At 43.4% G+C, this 21,329-nt stretch overlaps 1 protein-coding gene across 1 annotated transcript in view; it reads right to left on the reverse strand.

The window, feature by feature from the left end:
• Window positions 1–21,031, reverse strand: part of NID2 (nidogen 2) — a 92,634-nt gene extending 71,603 nt beyond the window's left edge. Inside the window, exons 1-4 of the mRNA XM_019968677.2 lie at window positions 20,737–21,031; window positions 19,778–20,086; window positions 10,603–10,835; window positions 3,035–3,720 (exon numbers count right to left, since the gene is read on the reverse strand). Coding sequence (XP_019824236.2) covers window positions 3,035–3,720; window positions 10,603–10,835; window positions 19,778–20,086; window positions 20,737–20,964 — 1,456 coding nt within the window. The 5' untranslated portion in view covers window positions 20,965–21,031. The remainder of the gene's footprint in view (window positions 1–3,034; window positions 3,721–10,602; window positions 10,836–19,777; window positions 20,087–20,736) is intronic.
• Window positions 21,032–21,329: the final 298 nt, after the last annotated feature.

Below are 21,329 nucleotides of genomic sequence, written 5' to 3' on the forward strand. Positions count from 1 at the left end.
TGGGACATTTTTGCCTAGTGTGGACATGATCTAGAAAGAATCTAGATTTCTCAACAAAAAGTCTATAAAAATAGTCACTAAGGTAAAAAAATTTTTTTAAAGAAAAGGGAAATCTATTTAATTTCTTGGTTTAGCAAGTTAACTACTATGAAACTTAAAGGCGAAAGTAAAATCTACTGGGCCTGGTGGTTCCATGCCCAGTTTTAATTCTTGCAGCTCTTCGATGAGGTCCCAGGCGGCACTAGTGGTAAAGAACCTGCCTGCCAATGCAGGAGATATGAGACCCAGGTTCGACTCCTGAGTTGGAAAGATCCCCTGGAGAAGGGTACAGCAACCCGCTCCAGTATTCCTGCCTGGAGAATCCCACGCACAGAAGCGGGCTACAGTCCACAGGGTCGCAAAGAGTTAGACACAGCTGAAGCAACGTAGTACACACAGCACACACACATTATCTCTGCCGCATAGCTGAAGAAAATGAGACTCAAGCAGAGCAAATGTCTTATCCCAAACCACATAACAGAGCTGGAAATCAAACTCAAGTCCACTGAAAACCAAAATTCACACTCCTCCACTCCATCATTAGAAAAAGCTGGCAACGTGGCTCAAGGTTGGCGTTTTAGCAGGCAGTGTTCAATGTGAGTCTCAGCCACCCCACCCACTAACCTTCCCAGAGGGAGTCTACTTTTGCCTGATAGACCTGTGGGATGCTAATGTTTTGTTTGAAAACAACAAACTTCACTGCCAAGAAAAACCAAGTAATTAATAATTGCATGGTTCTATACAGTCAGCCCTCTGGTATCCACAAGTTCTGCACCTGCATATTCAAGGAGCTGCGGATCCTGTGCTGTATTTAAGATTCACGGTTGGGGAACCCACAGCTGAGGGAGTTGAGGCTGCAGAACCAGGGATCCGAAGGGCTGACTGAGGGCCTTGAGCATACACAGACTTTGGTATCTGCACGGGAAGAGGGGGTTCGGGAACAAATTCCCCGAGGACACTGAGTCTTCCTAAAGCCTGAGATGAAACCAGAGGTTCAACTATTTTTCATTTCTGCTTTCAAGTTTTAAAGCTTTCCCTCTCTGCTAATATGGTGGCTGATTTTTCAAAGTTCAAAAACTTATAGATTTTTTTCCCTAAATGTCTCATTGTATTACCCAGATGTTTCAAACGCATGTTGCCATTTCCGAGATGTCAGGGGTAGGCGTTATCTAGCAGCTGGTAAATATCATAGTTCATGCCCCATGAGAGTTATGGCTGCTGCCTCTGTTCTCTATGGCCAGTTCCCTTGGCCTCCTACAGTTACGGCCAGCTTCTCTCAGCCCCTCACAGCTCAAAACAGGGCGTGCAGCCCATTCTTCTTAACCCTTTAACGAATCACTCCAGGGATCTGCTTTCTAATATTCCAAGCTCTTCTCAGGGCAGGAAGTCACAACCCACAAATGAAAAGACCACTTTGGAGCACATCTTTACCTCAAAATCTCTTTGGTCAACAGAAACCAACACAATATTGTAAGCAATTATCCTCCAATTAAAAATAAATATTTTTTTAAAAAAAGAAAAAAGTCTTTGATACTTGGCTTTATATTTTCTTTAGATATATGTCATTTATACTGAAAATTCAGGAGACTAGACTAAAAAGGTGTGAAAGTTCTGAAGCCTCCCCATAAAACGGACTTCTCTCTCTTGAGAGAAAGGCGGTCCTTAGGCACAAATTCTTAACAAGCCCACTCTTCCTTTTCTACCACCCCACCCCCATTCCCACTGCTTTAAATCCTCTATAATTAGTAAAAGCAGCCACCACTGAAGTGACTTAGCAGCAGCAGCAGCCACCACTTACTAAGATCTAACTAGTACAGACACTAACCTAAGAACTTCATTATCTCTTTCAATTCTCTCAACAAATGTAGGAGAAACTAGAGGTTTGGGGGTTACATGAAGCCAGCATGACAGCCAAGATTCAACCCTAAGTCTGACACCAATGTTCTCCTTGTCATCATTATCCAGCGTCACCTCAGTCATGAAATAGTTTCATCCCCCCACCTCCCAAAAGAAGTGCTTCTTCAAGCAAATTCTTGCAGGTCAGGGACCACTGAAGAACCACCTGAAAGACCTTTTGCTAGGTCAACCTGTTTTACCATAAAAACCATGGGAAACAGGAAAGGTGAAGAAAAAATACAAAGGTTCTAAAGAATGCTTTCACCTCTGACCTCTTTCCTCCTGTCAGAGGTCAGATGAGCAGTCCCTGGAACAAATGGGATAAATCTGTGGCCAGTTTCCCATTCAGGTGTTCACATCTCTGACTGGGAAGAAAGAGCTGACCTGACAAGTCTCGCCTTTAAGAGAAGGCAACATGGGCTCCGTGTCTATATTAATTAACCAAGGCCTCCCCTGGGCATTTCTCTGCTGGCCCCTCGCTCTAGTCAGTGAGTCATGAAAATGAGGACAAGGCTCCAGGGAGCTGAATAGCACAGCTGCACAGCCGTGAACCAGAAATGACAAGACACAGGTGGTTCGAAGTTTTCTCCCCAGGGGTCCCCTCTCCCACACACTCCACCACCATGTTCCTAACTGAGGGGAGCACTGAGGTCATCCCATTATGGAGGAAGAGTCTGGAATGTTCATCCCAGCCAGCACAGCTCACCACCTGAAACCAAAGCCCGAAGCCCTCCATCACCATAATACGTGTGAGGCCTCAAAAACGCTTTAGCTTTGTTGAACTTTCAGACTAAAATACTTCATTCCACTTGAGAGCGTAGCTGGCACGAGCAACCCCCAGTTTTTCCCCACGTGCTCAAGAAGCCCCTCTTTTTTTAAAAAAAAAAAAAAGTATTATTAATGGTCAACAGATTCCAAACAGAATTTGCCTGCCAAGATTTCTTTGGCAAAGAAAAGATACTTGGGTTTTAAAAATAAATCCCCAGCTTCTTTTTGCTAAACTCTTCATCTACTCACTTGAAAGAAAATTCATGAGTCTCTGCAAGACCAGTATTTTTTTTTCAATGAATTCTTAGCACCAGGGTTCGAATCCACTTACCCTCAGTGTTGGAGCTGATGTCGTCCTCCACCCCGACCACTTGCCCCCGCTGACCCAGGTGCGGGCCGTGGTCAGGCCCAGGGTAGTTGGGAAGGGCCGCCTCTCCTCCGGGATGGGCTGGAAGAGCATCCTGGTCCGCTGGCCCAGCCCCTCCCTCTGGGGAGGGTGGCGGGGCTTCCCCGGGAGGAGCAGGTGAATCTCCTTCAGTCTCTGGAGGAGCAGGGACTCTCGTCCCTGGCTGTTCAGAAGACTTGACTCGCCCTTTTAAATCCGGGGCATCGGTCTCCCCCTGAAGTCTCCTCTCTTTGGTGTGAGGGTCCAAGGGGGAAGATTCTGTTTCAGGCCCACTCTGAGATGCTGAACGTGGCTCAGGAGAGGCCAGGTCAGAATCTGGAGCAGAGATCCTACCTCCTAAAGAAACATCGACTGAGCTGTGGCCATTTGATGCCTCCGCTGGCTCACTAGGCGGGTATTCAATTTCCTCCTCATTCTCATCATAATCATCCAAAGTGTCCTGAGTGTAGTCGTCCTCCAGGGCCACAGCATGGCTGAAGGACTGTCCCAGAGGAGCTGAAGGACGGGCTTTGGAAAGGTCTCCTCCAATGGTTGCTGGCCTGACGTTGTCCAACGGGGAAGTGCTGCCTATGTGAAAAGCCCACACTCCAGGAATGCCCAGGTTGCTGTGTCTAAACAGAAAGGAAAAAAGATATTGTAGCACACGTGTCCACCCACCACCTTCTTACAAAGGTGAGCAATTTATCTGAAAACTGAAAGACTATTCAGATCAGATTAAGTTTTCACTGGCAGGGAACCAAACAAAACCAGACTTACATGATAACTGAAAAGCATTATATTGGAATTTTGATGCAAACAATCTCTTATTAAACAATGGGTTTCAAAGGCCATATGCCTACTGCTGGACACTCAAATCAGAATTCTGTACTACATGTTTTATCTAAATGGCTATATGAAAACACCTAGGGAACAAGGGCTTCCTGCTAGCTCAGATGGTAAAGGATCTGCTCACAACATGGGCGACCTGGGTTCAATTCCTGGGTTGAGAAGATCCCTTGGAGAAGGGTATGGCTACCCACTCCAGTATTCTTGCTTGGAGAACTCCATGGACAGAGGAGCTTGGCAGGCTACAATCCATGGGGTGGCAAAGAGTCGGACATGACTGAGCAACTAACACTCCTTGGTGACTCAGTGGTAAAGAAGCCTCCTGCCAGTGCAGAAGACATGGGTTCAATCCCTAGGTTGAGAAGATCCCCTGGAGAAGGAAAGGGCAACCCAATCCAGTATTCTTGTCTGGAGAATTCCATGGACAGAGGAGCCTCGTGGGCTACAGTCCATGGGGACACAAAGTGTTGGACATGACTTACCTACTGAACGCAAGCACACACACACTTTTAACAAAGTCAAGAAAACATATGCTTAAACATTTCTGCCAAACACCTAAATAATAATGAGTCCTTTTTATTTGAGAGTTACATGCCAAGTGCTTAACATTCTTCAACACAACTTGCAAGGTAGAGGCAGTGATATGCCTGAGTTTTCAGAGGAGAAAACAGGTTTAGAGAGGTTAACTAATCTTCTTAAGGTTGCACAATAATAATTGGCAGAGCTTGGACTTGAATTCAGCAATAACACCAAAGCCTATGCTCTGAATATCCACATCATGTCAGATAATCAGTACACCATAGTCAGTCCACATCCTAATTCTTTTACACTACAGAACGTCAGAAACATTTCGCTGTTTAGTCACATGGATTATTCAATTAACTAATTCACAAACCCTGGTAAATCAATGTCAAAAAACTCAAAGAAATAGAAATACCTAAGTATCAAAAATGTTGAGCAGATGTAGAACAAAGGTAAGAGTCGGGGGGAGGGGTAAGAAAGCAGGTTAATTAACTGCCACGGGTCACAGGTAAGAGGCGTCCAGAAACATTTGGAGCCAGGGAGCTCACTTGTACACCTCCACTAGAAAAGAACACAGGCTCCATTCAGTCTTCCAAATATCCCAGCGACCCATTATTTTAGTCAATGATACATTCTAAAGAGAATAACCCCACAAACAATTAAAAAAAAAAAAAAAAAGGAAAAACCCGAAGAAAGAAAGGGTCTGGCTGGCTTGAATACACCCATCTCTATATGCTCTGGTATACGGACCAAACACCAGGCTCTCAGTCTCTCGTGTTGTGGGATTTTCTCTGCAGCCAGTCCATGAGAAGTCAGTTAGTGACTAATAATATTAACAGGAAATTCATTGACTCATATGAGGACAAGAGAATTTTGCTCATTTGGGCTGGTATTGCTCACCTTCATGTGGATTTCTGTAGCAATAATATTTATTAACACAATTCCAAGAATCAATCAGTCCCCACCCCTTCACATGTTGTTACCACCACTGCTGTTGCGATTAGTTTAGGGAAACGAGTGTAGAAAGAAAAAGTTTTGATCCTTTGTGCAATATGCTTTGTAAGCTCGGTAAGTTCTAAGAATTAAATGCTGGTGCTTTCTGGCAAGCAAGCAAGGAATGTTAGAGAAGATAAGAGAGGACTCAGAAAATCTGAGGATGTTGAGTTTGTTATCACATCGGAGGTGTTGCAGCTGTGAAATTTCTTCTTGAAGTTAGAAACAGAGAACTATAAAAGCTTCAAAGAGTAGGAAAGTACAAATTATGGCAGATAAAAGCTAAATAAAATAGCCTTCTACTTAAATATGAATCACTACCCTGGCTTTTGTCATTGTAAATGATAGGAAAGAAGCCAGTTTGAGTTTATCCTAAAATCCAAGGTCATTTGGAAAGCTTAGCGATAGAAAGAAGTTAATTTATTTCCTAGAAAGAAAACAAGGCTACAAAATGAGATGGACAGTGCCTTCCTCCCTGGGGTATTAGGAGGATTAAGCTAGAAAATCACATAAAATGTTCAGCATGGGGCCCTGCATATAATAAGTGCTTAGTAACTACTGTTTTCTAGGAGACAGAAAAGAATAATCTCAAAAAATGCAAATGTGTACATTCATATTTAAATGTGCAGAAGGAGAATTATTACAAACACATTATGAATTATATAATTTATGACCTCTAAACTTATAAGACAAGTTTGAGGAAGAAAATAATTCTATTGACTAGGAGAATTTTATTTTTTAAAAATGCATACTGATGCACTGAGGGGAGAGTGGCATGATGGGTGTCACTTACTTTAAATTAGTAACATAAAAAAGAAAAAAATTATTAAGATGGCAAAATGTCAACAGCTTGTAAATCTAGATTACCTCCACTTTTCTGCATATTTTTGAAATTTTAAATAATGAATGCTGGAGAGGGCATGGAGAAAAAGTAACCCTCCTACACTGTGGGTGGGAACGTAAATCAGTACAGTCACTATGGAGAACTGTATGGATGTTCCTTAAAAAACTAAATATAGAACTGTCATATGACCCAGCAATCCCACTTCTGGGCATATATGCAGAGAAAACCATACTTTGAAAAGATACATGCACTCCAATTTTCATAACAGCACTATTTACGATAACTAAGACATGGAAGCAACCTAAATGTCCATCAACAGATGAATGGATAAAGATGTGGTGTATATATATATACACAATGGAATATTGCTGAGCCATAAAAAAAGAATGAAGTAATGATGAAAGTGAAAGAGGAGAGTGAAAAAGTTGGCTTAAAGCTCAACATTCAGAAAACTAAGATCATGGCATCTGGTCCCATCACTTCATGGCAAATAGATGGGGAAACAGCGGACACAGTGGCTGACTATATTTTTCTGGGCTCCAAAATCAATGCAGATGGTGATTGCAGCCATGAAATTAAAAGATGCTTGCTCCTTGGAAGGAAAGTTATGACCAACCTTGACAGCATATTCAAAAGCAGAGACATGACTTTGCCAACAAAGGTCCGTCTAGTCAAGGCTATGGTTTTTGCCAGTGGTCATGTATGGATGTGAGAGTTGGACTATAAAGAAGGCTGAGCACTGAAGAATTGATGCTTTTGAACTGTGGTGTTGGAAAAGACTCTTGAGAGTCCCTTGGACTGCGGAGATGCAACCAGTCCATTCTAAAGGAGATCAGTCCTGGGTGTTCGCTGGAGGGACTGATGTTGAAGCTGAAATTCCAATACTTTGGCCACCTGACGCAAAGAGCTGACTCATTTGAAAAGACCCTGATGCTGGGAAAGATTGAGGGCAGGAGGAGAAGGGGACAACAGAGGATGAGATGGTTGGATGGCATCACCGATTCAATGGAGATGGGTTTGGGTGGACTCTGGGAGTTGGTGATGGACAGGGAGATAGACAGGGAGGCCTGGCGTGGTGCGGTTCATGGGGTCGCAAAGAATCAGACACGACTGAGCGACTGAACTGAACTGAACTGAATACCATTTGCAGCAACATGAATGGACCTAGAGATTATCACACTAAATGAAGTAAGCCAGACAAAGAAAAATATCATATGATATTACTGATATGTGGAATCTAAAAGAAGAGAAAGACACAAATGAACTTACTTCCAAAACAGAAAGACACTGACACAGAACACAAACTTACAGCTACCAAAGGGGAAAGTGGGAGAGGGATAAATAAGGTGTTTGGGGTTAACACATGCACACTACTATACATAAAATAGATAACCAATAAGAATCTATTGGATAGCACAGGGAACTATATTCAATATCTTGTAATAATGGGAAGGAAAGAAAGAAAGGAGAGAGGGAGGGAGGAAAGAAAAAAATGAAGGAAGGAAGAAGGGAAGGAAAGAAGAAAGAAAAAAGTAAAATAGAGGATTAAGTTGGGGAACTGTTCTATCATTTGGAGGTAGAAAAGGCCTTCCTAAGAATAATACCAAGACCTGAAATCATAAAGGAAAAGGCCAATAACTTTGACAACCCTAAAGTTATACCTTTTAGATCGTAACTACCTTTAAAGATGAACAACTGGATAAAAATATGGATGGCATTTAAGAGAAAATATTTTTACTAGATTTTTCTTATTTGTAAAAGATCTCTGTAAATACCTCAGTAGAAAAGAGCAAAGAAATGGCTATTAACCATTGAAAAGGTGCTCAGTTTTACCAGTAATCATAAAAATTAGAGTGAAAATATGAACATTTACACCTATCAGATTCACAAATATTAAAAAGATTAGAAGCCTGTAGGAAATGAACATTGTCAATCACAGCTCTCCATTATTGGTGGGATTGTAAGCTGGTGCAGGGTTTCTGAAGGGTGATTTGGTTAACGTGCACTAAAATGTTAAACTGCATATACCTTTTCTCAGCAATTCTACTTTTAAGAATTTATCTTTAAGACAAATGAGCATCCAAACAATGTATATTATTTTGTTTACTGCAACAATAATTATAAAAGGAAAAACCAGAAATAGTTTAAATGTTCATCAGTTTATTGTTTTAATAATATAGGCCATATATGATGCCATGTTTTATAGCCTTCAAATAATAATATAAAGATATCTTACTGAAAGATGTCCATAAGACAGTGGTAAATGGGAAGATTGCATATGTATAACAAAAGAGCCTTTTTGGTTTTAAAAAGGTTTTGTATACACCTAAACTTCTGAAATGACTATTAATAATGGTTATCACTTTGAAGCAGTGATAATGGGTGATTTTTACTTTTATTTCACAATCATCAGCATTACTTGCACCTTATTTCAGTTTTTATACTAAACAGATTTTACTAAAGAAAACTTGTTCTGCCAGTCATTCTGGCCCCCTATCTTCCACTTTCAATCAAGCAACTCGGAGGTTTCTAGGAAGCATGAAAGACAAAGATGAGGTAGGCGTTGTTGCTTTGTTTGGTCACTAAGTCATGGCTGATTTTTGTGACCTCATGGACTGTAGTCTGCCAAGTTCCTCTGTCCATGGGATTTTCCAGGCAAGAACACTGGAGTGGGTTGCCATGCCCTCCTCCAGGTGACCTTCTCAACCCACAGACTGAACCCACATCTCCTGCCTTGGCAGGTGGATTCTTTACCATTGAGCCACATGGAGGAAGGTAAATGGAAGCAGTGTATATGTGTACAAGTCTGCGTGTCCATGTGTGCCTATGTGAGTTCTTAGGGGCCTTTACGGCTGTGGCGGGGAAGCATAACTGCTTTTTCCCACAGGCTTTTTGGCCTCCACTGCCTCCTGTACCCTGAGGCGGTGTTAGCACCTAGTCCCATGCTCTGGAACTGTCAAACTGCTCCTCCATCTAGTCTAGGAGAATGCAGGCTGCTAGTATACAGGGCCTAGGCCTTAGACATCTTTGTCTTTCCAGCGCTTGGATAATGTCTGAAAAGCAGAGAATCCATGGGCTCCAGAGAAGAGGGTGGTGGAGCCAGGGCAGAAAAAGCAAGGAGCTAAGTTTTCTCCAGAGTCAAGACTAAAAGGCAACCTCAGTGGAGCCCATAAGATGCCTAATGTGAGTCCTGAGAATGGGAAAGCAAGCCAGGATTCAGCATAAAAAAAAACAGTAGTTCAGAGCTCCAGACTCATGCTTGAATTTTGGCTTTGCCACTTCATAACTTTGAGATTATAGGCAATTGAACTTTCCTAAGCTCATTTGTCACATCAACGAAAGAACAGGACTTACCCCCTGAGACTCTTGTTGAGTTTTAATTAAGAGAACTTCTGGAAAGTGTTTAGCATAATGTTGGCAAACAGTAAGCTCTCCATAAATGTCAGCTCTGAGTAACCCTGTTTGGCTGTAGGGCCCGCTCTCTGGTCTCTGAGTAGAGCGGATGGCATGCAAAAGTGTAAGGTGTTCCAGTACCCAGTAATCTCATTCTGTCCAGCTTGTAGACCCGTATTCAGGGAAGCATAAAAGCAGAGAGTTTTTTTTAAGCCCAGAAATGAGTAAATATCAACTGATGCCAACCCAGATACTGAGCATGATGTGGACAAGCAAAGTGTGCTCACGTGATGGGACTAAGGAATGTGCCCAGTTCCAGGCATTTCATGAAAAACCCATCTGGACGATTTCAGATAATGAAGCCATTGAGAAATCCCAAGACTTCCAAAACCTTAGCGATCTGTTTGTTGGTTTTTCTCTTTTTTTTTCCAAATTACACAACTCTTAATTTAACTTTTAACACCTATCTGTATAAAAGACTAACTTACAACATTTCCAGCTGTGAAACGATTAACCTGGAAAAACCTCAACCTGGGCAGTTATATTACTGAATATTTTTATGTGGTTCCAAGAGCAATGTTTTCCATAGCAAGCCTCAGTGGCTGTGCTAACACACACACACACACACACACACACACAAACACACACAAACACACACACACACACATATACTCACACACACAGTTTGGTTTCTGGTATCTCTAGCCAATACGGCAGGAAAAATAACGAACCTTTTATATTTTGGTCAACTTGCTCCTCCCAGGGCCTAGTCTAGTTCCTGGTTTTGACATTGATGCCTTGCTTAGTTAGAAACTACCAAGATACTATTTAATGGTCTTAGAGCCACTGAAGTTTGGGTAGCTCCTAAGGGTCCTTACATTCCAACAAGAAAGGGCTTAAGCCCTATGCTACTTACTGGTAGAGATTTTTCACAGACTGTTCAGTGCTAGTCAAGCTGAAATATGGTCCCTGTCTATTCAGGTCATCAACCTCTCCTCGGCAGAAGCCCACCCGGGCTGGAAGCTGGAGCTGGACGTTGTAAGATTCTTTGGGGCGTGTTCCAAAGAACTGAAGGCCATTGGCAGGATAAAGAAAGAGGGCGTAGGTGTCAAATTCATCAGATGCCAACACTGCCTGGAAAGTATTCAGCTGTGAAAAAAAATAGACAATATTCTTAATAAATCAAACAAATAACAACAAAAAAAAACCGCAAGCAAAGCATTATGAAATGCAAAGTGTTGTCCCCCTTCTCAGGATTTCTCTAAATTGTTTTAACATAATATTCTTTTACATTTCCTCTCCAAGTTATAAGCATAATTACATAAGCTGTATTATTATAATCATCTTTTATCAACTTAGATTAATAGTTGAAATATGCATAGGTTAAAAAAAAAAAAACAACACACAGGTTAGGACTTCCTTGGTGGCACAGTGCATAAGAATCTGCCTGCCACCGCAGGGGACACAGGTCTGATTCCTGGTCTGGAAAGATCCCACATGCCGCGGAGCAACTAAGCCCGTGCACCACAACTACTGAGCCTGTGCTCTAGAGCCCACGTGCCACAGCTACTGAAGCCCGCGCACCTAAAGCCTGTGCTCTGTACTGCCATGAGAAGCCCACACACTGCAACGAAGCGTAGCCCCCACTCGCTGCAACTAGAGAAAGCCTGCGCAATTCAACAAAGACCCAGCGCAACCAAAAATAAAGGACTTTTTTAAAAACACGGGTTAAAAAAATAAAACTATTTTTTAAGGTTTCAAACTTCTATCATCCAAACTTCTTTCAGAGCTGAGAGTAAATAGCAAAATTAATGTGTACATTCCCATAGTCACTGCCCTAGTTTACTGCTCTGGGCACTTACTGGGATCATTCATTCATTCATTCATTCACTCATTCACTTATTTATTGAATCCCCTTTATGGGCAGGGGTGGTGTGAGGCACTGGCTGATCAAAAGGCCTCATTACTGTTCTCACAGCCTCACTTTCTATTCTCTTCCATCTACCTTCTGACACCAGCACCAGAGTTATCCTATCCTCATTTCTCAGATGAGGAAACCAGGACATAAAGGCTAAGAGACCTGCCTAGGGCTAGGCTGTTAGTATGCAGTGGCAGGCCAGCCAGCTCCAGGGTCCCTGCCCTGCACCACCAGGCCGTGCCAACCACTCCTTGGCCTGCCACGCCAGGTGATTTATAAGCTGCAAACTCTCTTTCCAGGCTCACATCCACTGTATCTTCACCAGATTATTTAATATTGCCCATCTGTCCCATGTACTTTGATGCTTCTGAACATTTATTTACTCACGTTTTCCTGTGCCTAGAAACACTCCTGACCTTCTAGTACTGACCTCTGAGGGGTTTTCGAGATTCCCTGTAGATTTATTGCTGTTCTCTGACCCTCCACAACATCTTAATGAGTGTTTCTAGTTAGCAGTCACCTCGTTTAGCCTGATTAGCTGTTTACATGTCTGTAAACTTGATTCATTAATTCATTTGTACATTAATTCAGAAAGCCAGGTGCCAGCCAAGCACTGGACAGTATGCTTGGTGGGAACAAGCAAAGCGGCAAAGGATGGAAGCCTCCACCCAGGACAGTCTCAGAGTTCACGACAGCGAGCAGCCATGGCTGGGATTCCAGGAGAGTTGCTGGAGAAGGTAGTAGAGGCCAGAGAGGAAGGCGTGGGCCCCAGACCTCAGGGCTGGAATGGGCAGGCGTCGCAGAGGCTGACTGTGAATGGTAATAAACACTGCAGGAGCCAAAGCAGACCAGAAGGACAGGCCAGGAGCCTGAACTAGCCACAAACGCAACACCCAGGTCCTTATAGAATCACTCCTTAAAGTTCAATTTACTCTAGTATTTTCAACAGGACACTTTTTTTTTTTTTTTTTTTTGCTTTTATCTACATCCAGCTATCTCCCTCACAACACTCAAGTGATCAGTTAATGGTACTTGAGTATCTTTTAAAAAATGTTATATATAGGCCTCTGAGGACACCCCTCTCATTAAACTCCATTCTTTTTGCAACTTAGCAAGGAGCAGGAGAAGTATTTATAAATACCACTACTCCCTAAATAATGTGACTCCTAGAAACATTATTTACTGGTAAGGAGCACTGTCTCCCCATTTTGCTAGACACACACAGTTAGGCAGAGAGAAACATATCGCATTTTACTAAATAAAACAGCAGACAATAGGTATGGGCCTGTCCTACATCCTTCCCCAAATGCTGGCCAAGCTCTTTTCTAATGTTAATTATTCTTTTTTGATGTTTAATTTTGAAGTATAGTTTGGATGGTTTACTTACAAGATAAAGTTTAGGTGTTAAAATGTTTTTCCAGAAAAAAACCAAAATATTATCCAACTTTTCTTCTAGATCACCAACATAGAAAAGGTCACCTTACATGGCTTGGCTTTTTGCTTTCCTTTAAGTTCAGAAACTTAAAGACAAGGGGGGGCCCTCAAATATTTGTTATTGTTTTCGTTGTTGATTGTTTCAGCCGGAAAGCTTGACTTTTCCAAAAACAAAAGGCAAGGGATGTTTTCTAGAATTTCTCAAAGCTCGGAAGCCATAACTTCTGCCAAATGTAAACAAAGGCCATTCTGTATCATGTCCATACAGAATGTATACATGATCGATTAATGGCAATTCAGTAACTTCAGAGTTTTACTTTACTCAGAATAAATAAAGTTCAGTTAGAGAAAGAAAGGTACTCAAGGAAAGAGACTCTGTTTTAAGAAGCAAAGCTTTCAAAGCTTCTGGCATTGATTGCCCACAATAAATGTCAGATAGGAGGAATCCTGGTTCTACATCTAGAGAAGCTCTGTGAGATAAGGAGGTCCTATAGATTGTGAAGGAATTGAAGGGGATGGGAAAGGGAAGGAAAATGTAAACAGCTGGGAAGGGGAGAGTCTGGCTTTTTACTGTGGGGTCTGGGTATTTAGCTAGTCAACAAATTTTATTCATTCTTTAAGCCAATGAGCAAATTTATTTCAATGAAAAGTTATTCAACGTCTTTATATGCCATCCTTGAGACAAGCACTTATTACAGGTGGCAAGCATTTATTTAATATACTTGTCTTCACTGAAATAGGCAAATAGAAAAAGTTTAAATAGAATTTAGGATCCCAGAGTACCAGCCAAAAAAGTCTGGCTGTTTAAAAACCATTCGCACACCAAATGATCACGTTTAAAGTTTTCTCTCAGTTCCACAACATTCTACCTAATCCCTAAAGAGCCTGCTTCATGATGTCCTGCAGGGATCCTCCCCCTAGAACACTCTTTAACTGGCTTCCTAACCGGAAAGGTCTACACATTCCTGGAGAAAAGACTTTGCAAGAACCCCACATGCTCTGTCCCTGAAGGAAAAGCCTCAGATGGGCTGCCAAACCTCACAAAAGGGTCAGCAGTTTCCAACTTCCTCAAGATCCCAGGGAGGAGAGGAGCAGGGCCTGTGCTGTGCAGCTTCAGGATCCACCTTCCTGCTATCAGAAAGAGAAAAGCCAGAGCCCTCAGGAGAAATCAATCAGCTTCGGGCTCTCCCTTCCAGGTGCAGGGCATCACCAATCAGTCCTGACTTGATGCTTGGCAAAGCCAGGCTGACAGGTACAAAGCATGCTCCTCAATGAGTTCCCAGTTTATGCAATTTATTTAATTTCAGCCATCTGGCCAAATATCACAACAATACCATCCATGTCCCAAAGGGTTTGCCTGAAGTGGCTTACAAAAATTATAATGAAAATTAAGAAGTAGGGTCACAAAGTTCCCCTTCCTGTCTTCTTTAGGGCCTCATGCTCTCTATACTCGGAGAAGGCGATGGCAACTCAGTCCAGTACTGTTGCCTGGAAATCCTATGGACGGAGGAACCTGGTGGGCTGCAGTCCATGGGGTCTCGAAGAGTTGGACACGACTGAGCGACTTCACTTTCACTTTTCACTTTCATACATTGGAGAAGGAAATGGCAACCCACTCCAATGTTCTTGCCTGGGGAATCCCAGGGGCGGCGAAGTCTGGTGGGCTGCCATCTATGGGGCTGCACAGAGTCGGACACGACTGAAGCGACTTAGCAGCAGCAGCTGCTGCTCTCTACACTCCTAGCATTATTAGCTTCTTGTCTCCATTGTTTGGTGTGAATGCTAATCTCCATTCCTTAGTATATTTCTCTATCTACCATTACCTATACATCACTGTCACTTGCATGATTTTCCCTCATTCATTTTTTCTGCCCTTAATCCTACAGATCCTGCCAAAAATACCAAAATAAATGCCCAGTACTATCACATCCCTAATATTATAACTTTTCTAACACTTGGTCTTTAGTAAAACTTCAGCATTTCTTTAACCAATTTCCATGTATGTCTCTGTTCTCTATGTCTGCATAGCTAGATCTCAGACACAAGCTAAACTCTCTCAGACAGACTGTAGACCTCCCTTCTTTGGGACCTCAGCTTCAAAATTCAAAAAAAGCTACAACCATGTCCTGCTTGTACTTCTCATTTTCTCACTGGATCCAACCCCCTCCATCAATGACCATCGTTCTTTGAAACATGTTGGCATATCTCACTCCCGAGGTGAGGCCTCCACTAGGAAGCCTTCTGCTCATCTTATTTTACTGCCCACATCTGCCTTCATCCATATCTTCAGCCTCAGCTCTCTTGGCCTTCTCCCGGGACACATCCTCGGCCAGCACAATCTGTCCTGTTGCCACATACTCAATATCCATCATTTCAGCCCAACTTAAAAGTCGACAAAACATTCCCTGTACCACACAGATCTATGAAGCCCAGTTTTCTATCCCCCTTCATCCCTCAAATAACAACACCCTCACCCACACCACCCTCGAGAAAAAGACACAGCTAAAGTAAACATTAGTCCTCTTTATGTCTCCCGTCAGTAAGTTCTTTGAAGGTCAAACTGACTCACTGGAAAAGACCCTGATGCTGGGGAAGACTGAAGGCAGGAGGAGGAGGAGATGACAGAGGATGAGACAGTTGGATGGCATCACTCATTCAATGGACAGGAGTTTGAGCAAGCTCTGGGAGTTGGTGATGGATAGGGTAGCCTAGCATGCTGCAGTCCATGGGGTCTCAGAGTCGGACACTACTGAGCAACTGAACTAAACTGTGACTTTGCTCTGTGATGTACTTATGACAATTCAAGGTGTCTCAGATTGTGCTGACAAACACTATTTGGTCATAGCTTTTTAGATTCCTACAGTATCAGGTACCACATCCCATCACATCCATCACGAATGTCCATGGTGAGAAAGGACAACATCTGAAACAGTTTTAAAAGGTAAAAATGCCTTTCCTCTGACATCTTCAAGTTTCTGGTAACTCTGCAACATGTTATATGCCAAGGTTTAAGAAGGCCATGTAGAACCCACACAGTCCTTCAAGCAAAGTAGATTACTGTTTGCCAAAATCTATTTCCAAAGAACTATTAAAACTACAACACATGTCACAGGGCTCTTTAAAGTATTCAGAAGGAACCTTCAATGTGGGTAATTAAAAAAACATCCTCTCTCCAAACAGAATCTTTATCTCCTTTTTAAATTAAACATTCTGAAGCCAGCTCAACATTTGGCAACATTTCTGAAGATTAATTTTAATTAGAAAAGTAAGAGATGGATTCTACAAATCTTCCCACGCTCCGCCCCCACCATAAAGAGGCCCAGACAGAAGTTGCAATGCAGAAAACCTTGTATTTAAAGAGTCCTTAAGTTAAAAGACTCACATCACAGTATCCTTTCAAGATAGAGAAATCAAAGAACCAGAATCTGGTCCTACATCAACCCCATGTAGGGGAACACAGATCTGCTGAGCAAATGCACCTGCTAAGACTAAGGGACTACGATGGCTACTTTAAAATGTCACCTTAGTGAATTCTCACAGCAGTCCTGTAAGGTAGGCATTGCTACCTCATTTTACAGGTTAGTAAACTAAGACTGAGGCTGGATCATTGCTTCCAAAGTCACTGGATAACCTTTCATAAACTACTTCTTTCAAAACGTTTTTTGTCATTATCTTCACATCAGAAGCATTATTTCCATGCTACAGATGAAAGAGAAAAATATTTGTCTGCATTACAATTTTCAGTTTCAAATAAGTGCTGATAAAATTGGACTCCTGAAGCTCTAAGAGTGACTTCATCACCCCATAGGTTCTGTGCAACTGCTCATCTCTACAAATCATCTCACTCAGCTCAACATTACCTTTTTTCTCTCTGTTGAAAAAGACAGATGCAGCTTGATTCACTTCAGACCACTGGAATACTAATTTGGAAGTAATAAGGCATCAATAGTATCCTTGGCAAATTTCATTCCAAGTTCATTCTTCCTTTGAATGAGATATGAGTCCAAGGACTCTTCTGGTACTAAGATCACATCAAAAAAATAAAACAAGCCTCATTTACTGGAAATGTTTGGAAAAGGCATAACTACTCTGTCTGCCTACATCACTTGTGCCAATAGAATGGGTCCTGCATGAAAAGTCTGGGTAGAAGCAACAACAAAAACCTAAGAATCAACAGGTCTATATTATAGGGACTTCCCTGGTGGTCCAGGGACTGGAACTTTACGCTCCCAAAGCAGGGAACCTGGGTTCACTTCTGGTCAGGGGACTAGATCCCACATACTGAAACTGAGAGTTTACATGCCACAATGGAGGATCCCACACACCACAAAAAAGAAGAAAAAGAAAGTCTGTATTCTAAACCTGCCTTTGCCTTACTACGTACAGAATTATGCACACTCACCTTAACTTACTAGTTAATGGCAAACAGTGAGTTTTGCTGTACTTGTCTTGCAGCAGTGTTGTGAGAAGACAGCAAGATAAAGTGTTGTTATAAGAATTAACAAGATATCCTGAATAAACAACACACATAATCATTGTCCAAGTAGTCAGCCTTTCCTTTGAACCCTTACCTCCTCAATAGTCAAAAAGAGCACTCTTTGAAAAACAAAACTTCTATTTAAAATCCCTCAAGAGCTGCCCAGTGCCAAAGAACCAAGTCCAAACCCTTAGCAGAGCATGATCTGCCCCTACCCCACGGCCTTCCCAGCCTCATTCCCACCACCCTTCCTTTTCAGTAATAGGATACCACATGTAATGCCCCAAAACACATTAACGATACAGTACGTAGGTGATACGTCATATGCTACCCCTTCTATAGGGAATGTTCAACTCTGCTCAACTCCGATTTAAAGACAATTGCTCACTGAAACTTTCCCAGATTAGGTTCCCTAACCAGGGAGGGGTGGAGTTAGTCTCAAGGTGTCACTTCACTTATATTGAATCATAATCAATATTAAACCCTGAGATTCTTGAAAGTAAAGAATGTGTCCTTTCACAGTGTCTACACATCCTGACATACAGTAAGTGTGCAAAAAAGTTTGCTGGATAAATAGATCTCAACTATGTTTAAATACAAATTACTTACACATACATATATTAATATATCACATATATATGTTTAGAAAAGAAGATTGGAAGAAAACAAAATAGCAGTGGTGACCTCTGATTAGTATAATTATAAACTGCATTTATTTTCTAAACTTTGTATTATAGGTATGTTAAACTTTAAATATGTTTTTTAAACTTATGGGCAAAAATAAATGAATCAACCAACATACTTACCTTATTTATCTTTATCCAACCCTCCATCTAGCCCAATGCCCTGCACAAAGAAGGTGCTCAATATATGTGTTTGAATTAAATATACTCTGTTGAATTGAATAACTGAAATGTCAAATCTATGCATTAAAAAGTTATTCAATAAACAGAACTAGATGTTTCCAAAAAATTGGCTAAAATCAATTCAAATGGTTTTTTACATCTCTAGATCCTCTTTGCTTAGTAGAGTCTTTAGAAGATACTCCTCTCACTCAGGGAACACAGTAGGAATGGCCACTATCTTGAATCATTCAGGGAGAGTGTGCAAGCTACTTAACCTCTCTGAACCTGAAGGAGGATATGTACTGCCTCTATATAGCTAAAAATCACACTGATGAGTTAAATAGAGATAAGCTGAGAGTTTCAGCCCTTGGAGTACGACATTTTAGATTCAGGTTGAATTTCATGTAGGAACCCTTACCTATCCCAGGAATGAGGCAAGTAACCTTTTGCCAAACCACCCTGACCCATCTGATAATTTATTTGGAATACCTCAGTGAATGAATGCATGCAACATACTTACCTTCTTTATCTTTCTCCAACCCCCCACCTAGCCCAATACCCTGCACAAAGAAGGTTCTCAATATCTCAGGTAGAGGCTATACAATGGCTCAAGGGCAGTCTCCTGTAAAGTAGGGAGCATGTGAACTGGTACCTGAGTGACAGTTGGGCAAAAATTATCAAAAACTTCATATAAAATGCATCAATTTGGCCCATCAATTCCACTTCCTGGAAAGTCAAGTGGTGACATGGCATAAAGATTTAGCCTAAAAAAGAAAAAGTGCTTCACAAATTTATGATGAAAAATTGGAAATGACATTGCTGACCACACAGCACAGTGAGAAATCCACTGGATGGAATATACAAACGTTAACGATGTTGTAGAAATATTTATTGACAGTGAAATATATTCGCAACTTACTAAAAAAATTTACAAAACAGTATGTGGAGTGTGAATCCATCATTAATAGAGACACATACAGATACGGATAGGAAAAAGCTCTGGCAGGTGCACACAAAACTGTTTAATAGTGGATATCTTAAGTGGCAGGAAAATGAGTGGCTGTTCTTTTCAAAACTGCCTGCCATCTTCTGATGTTTTTCCTTCAATGAACATAGAAACAATTCTTTGTATATATGAGGTGATTCTAAAATGAAACAATCAAATCATAAACTCCCTCCTGCATCTGCACTGGGGCATTCACATCTCCTAAGCAGTTCTCCTTATAAGAGTGACCACCTCTCAGACCCTCAGAGAAAGCCTGGAGAAAACCAAGCCACTTCAGCCCCGGTGCCACCAAACCCTACATGAGGTTCATCAGGAGACCAGACTCAGGAGAAACTTCAAGCCTGGGTTCCAACCCAGAATTCAAGCCCATCTTTCAGTAAGCACAGAGGCCAAGCATCCGTGGTCGCTTACCTCTCCCGAAGGCGGGGCCCCACGCTTGGCTTCTTCGTAGGCGCCCACCTGCTCCCAGGTGGCCAGAAAGGCGTGGGTGGGAGTGAAGTGCGCGCCGGAGAGCGGGAAGCCTGTGCGCACATAGCTGGCGGCCAGGCCCAGCACCCCAGGAGAGGTGTCCTGGCGGTACAGGACCCGGCCCCTGCCGCCACTGGTATCGATGTCGGCCAGGAAGGGGGCGATGGCCGGGAAGTCTGTGGGGAAATCGTCGTCCACATACTGGGTCTCCCTGGGGAAGTCCTGGGTGGAGATGATGCCGTTGGTGCCCACCTGGGGAATGAGGGGGACAAAAAGGTGACCGCAGGAAGCCCAAGGACGTGAGAGCCTACCCTGGCACCGCAAGGAGGGAAGGGAGCCCTCGAGGCATGAAACTCCCCACTTTCCCATCCTCTGGAAGCCTGACTCCTGGTTCAGAGCGACCAGTGCAACTTCAACCGGCGTCGTCCCCCCCCCCCCCCCCCCGCCCCGCCCTGCCACCCTATCCCACACGTGCAGTGCAATAGCTCCAGGAGCCCTAAACTCCTTAACATACCTTTTCACTTCCCGCACAACCCTGGGGGAAAAGCTCTGGGTTCGAGGAAGGCGCACCCAGTTCTGCAAATTTGCACGGCCCTCTCGCTGAACTTAACTTTAGACCGCACGCACTGGCCGCCTTAGGAATCCCACCTTCTTTTCTGCCTGGGACGCTTATGCAGCTGAGAACAATTCTTAACTGTCCCCTTGTAGCAGGGGAAAGCAGTGCGTTTGGCAAAGGCAAAAAGCCAGCTCCCACCCCAAGGGCGCTCGGGGACAGCCGACGATGCGGACTATTTCCTCCCCTCGGAAGGCAGGGGTCCGGTGAAATCCACACTACCAATGACCCCTGTTCAGAAGCTGCTAGAAATCTGCCGAGTCCCGCACTATGAAGAAGCTAAACTTACGTAGAGGTCGCTGAATTGGGCATCATAGAAGCGCAAGGAAAGCGTCAGCTTCACGGCGGCTGAGCTTTCGTCGTCGCCTTCCTGCAGGAGCTGGTCCCCTCGCGACTGCCCGTAGGGGAAGAGCTCGCTTGGGTGCAGCGCCGCGGCCCGCGACAGCAGCAGCAGCAGCATTAGCAGCAACGGCGGCGGCGGCGGCGCCGGCCACCCGGCCGCCTGGTCCCCTCGCATGCTTGCTCGGCCCTGGGCTGCCGCGCGACAGACCGCGTCCCGCCCGGCCCGCCAGCCCACTAGCGGCGCCGAGCGGGCCTCCGACCTGGATCCCCGCGGGTGCCGGGGCGGGGCGGGACTCTGGGCCCTCCCAAAGCGCTGATTGGCCGCGGACTTGGGCCCGGACCCAATCGCCGGCTCTGAGAAAGTTCGACAGCGGCCACCACATCTGGTTCTCGTTAAGTTCTCTAAGGCAGCGGTCACCGGAGCGGCGGGGGCTGGAGAGGTGAAAGCCCCCGCTAGGGGTGATCGGAATTACTTCTCCTCCGCCTCCCCTCCCCGAGAGCTCGCGGGGAGGGGAGGTCATCTCCGCCCTCCTGACTGGG

Source organism: Bos indicus, chromosome 10 (assembly GCF_029378745.1).
Source record: "Bos indicus isolate NIAB-ARS_2022 breed Sahiwal x Tharparkar chromosome 10, NIAB-ARS_B.indTharparkar_mat_pri_1.0, whole genome shotgun sequence".
Lineage (NCBI taxonomy): Eukaryota > Metazoa > Chordata > Mammalia > Artiodactyla > Bovidae > Bos > Bos indicus.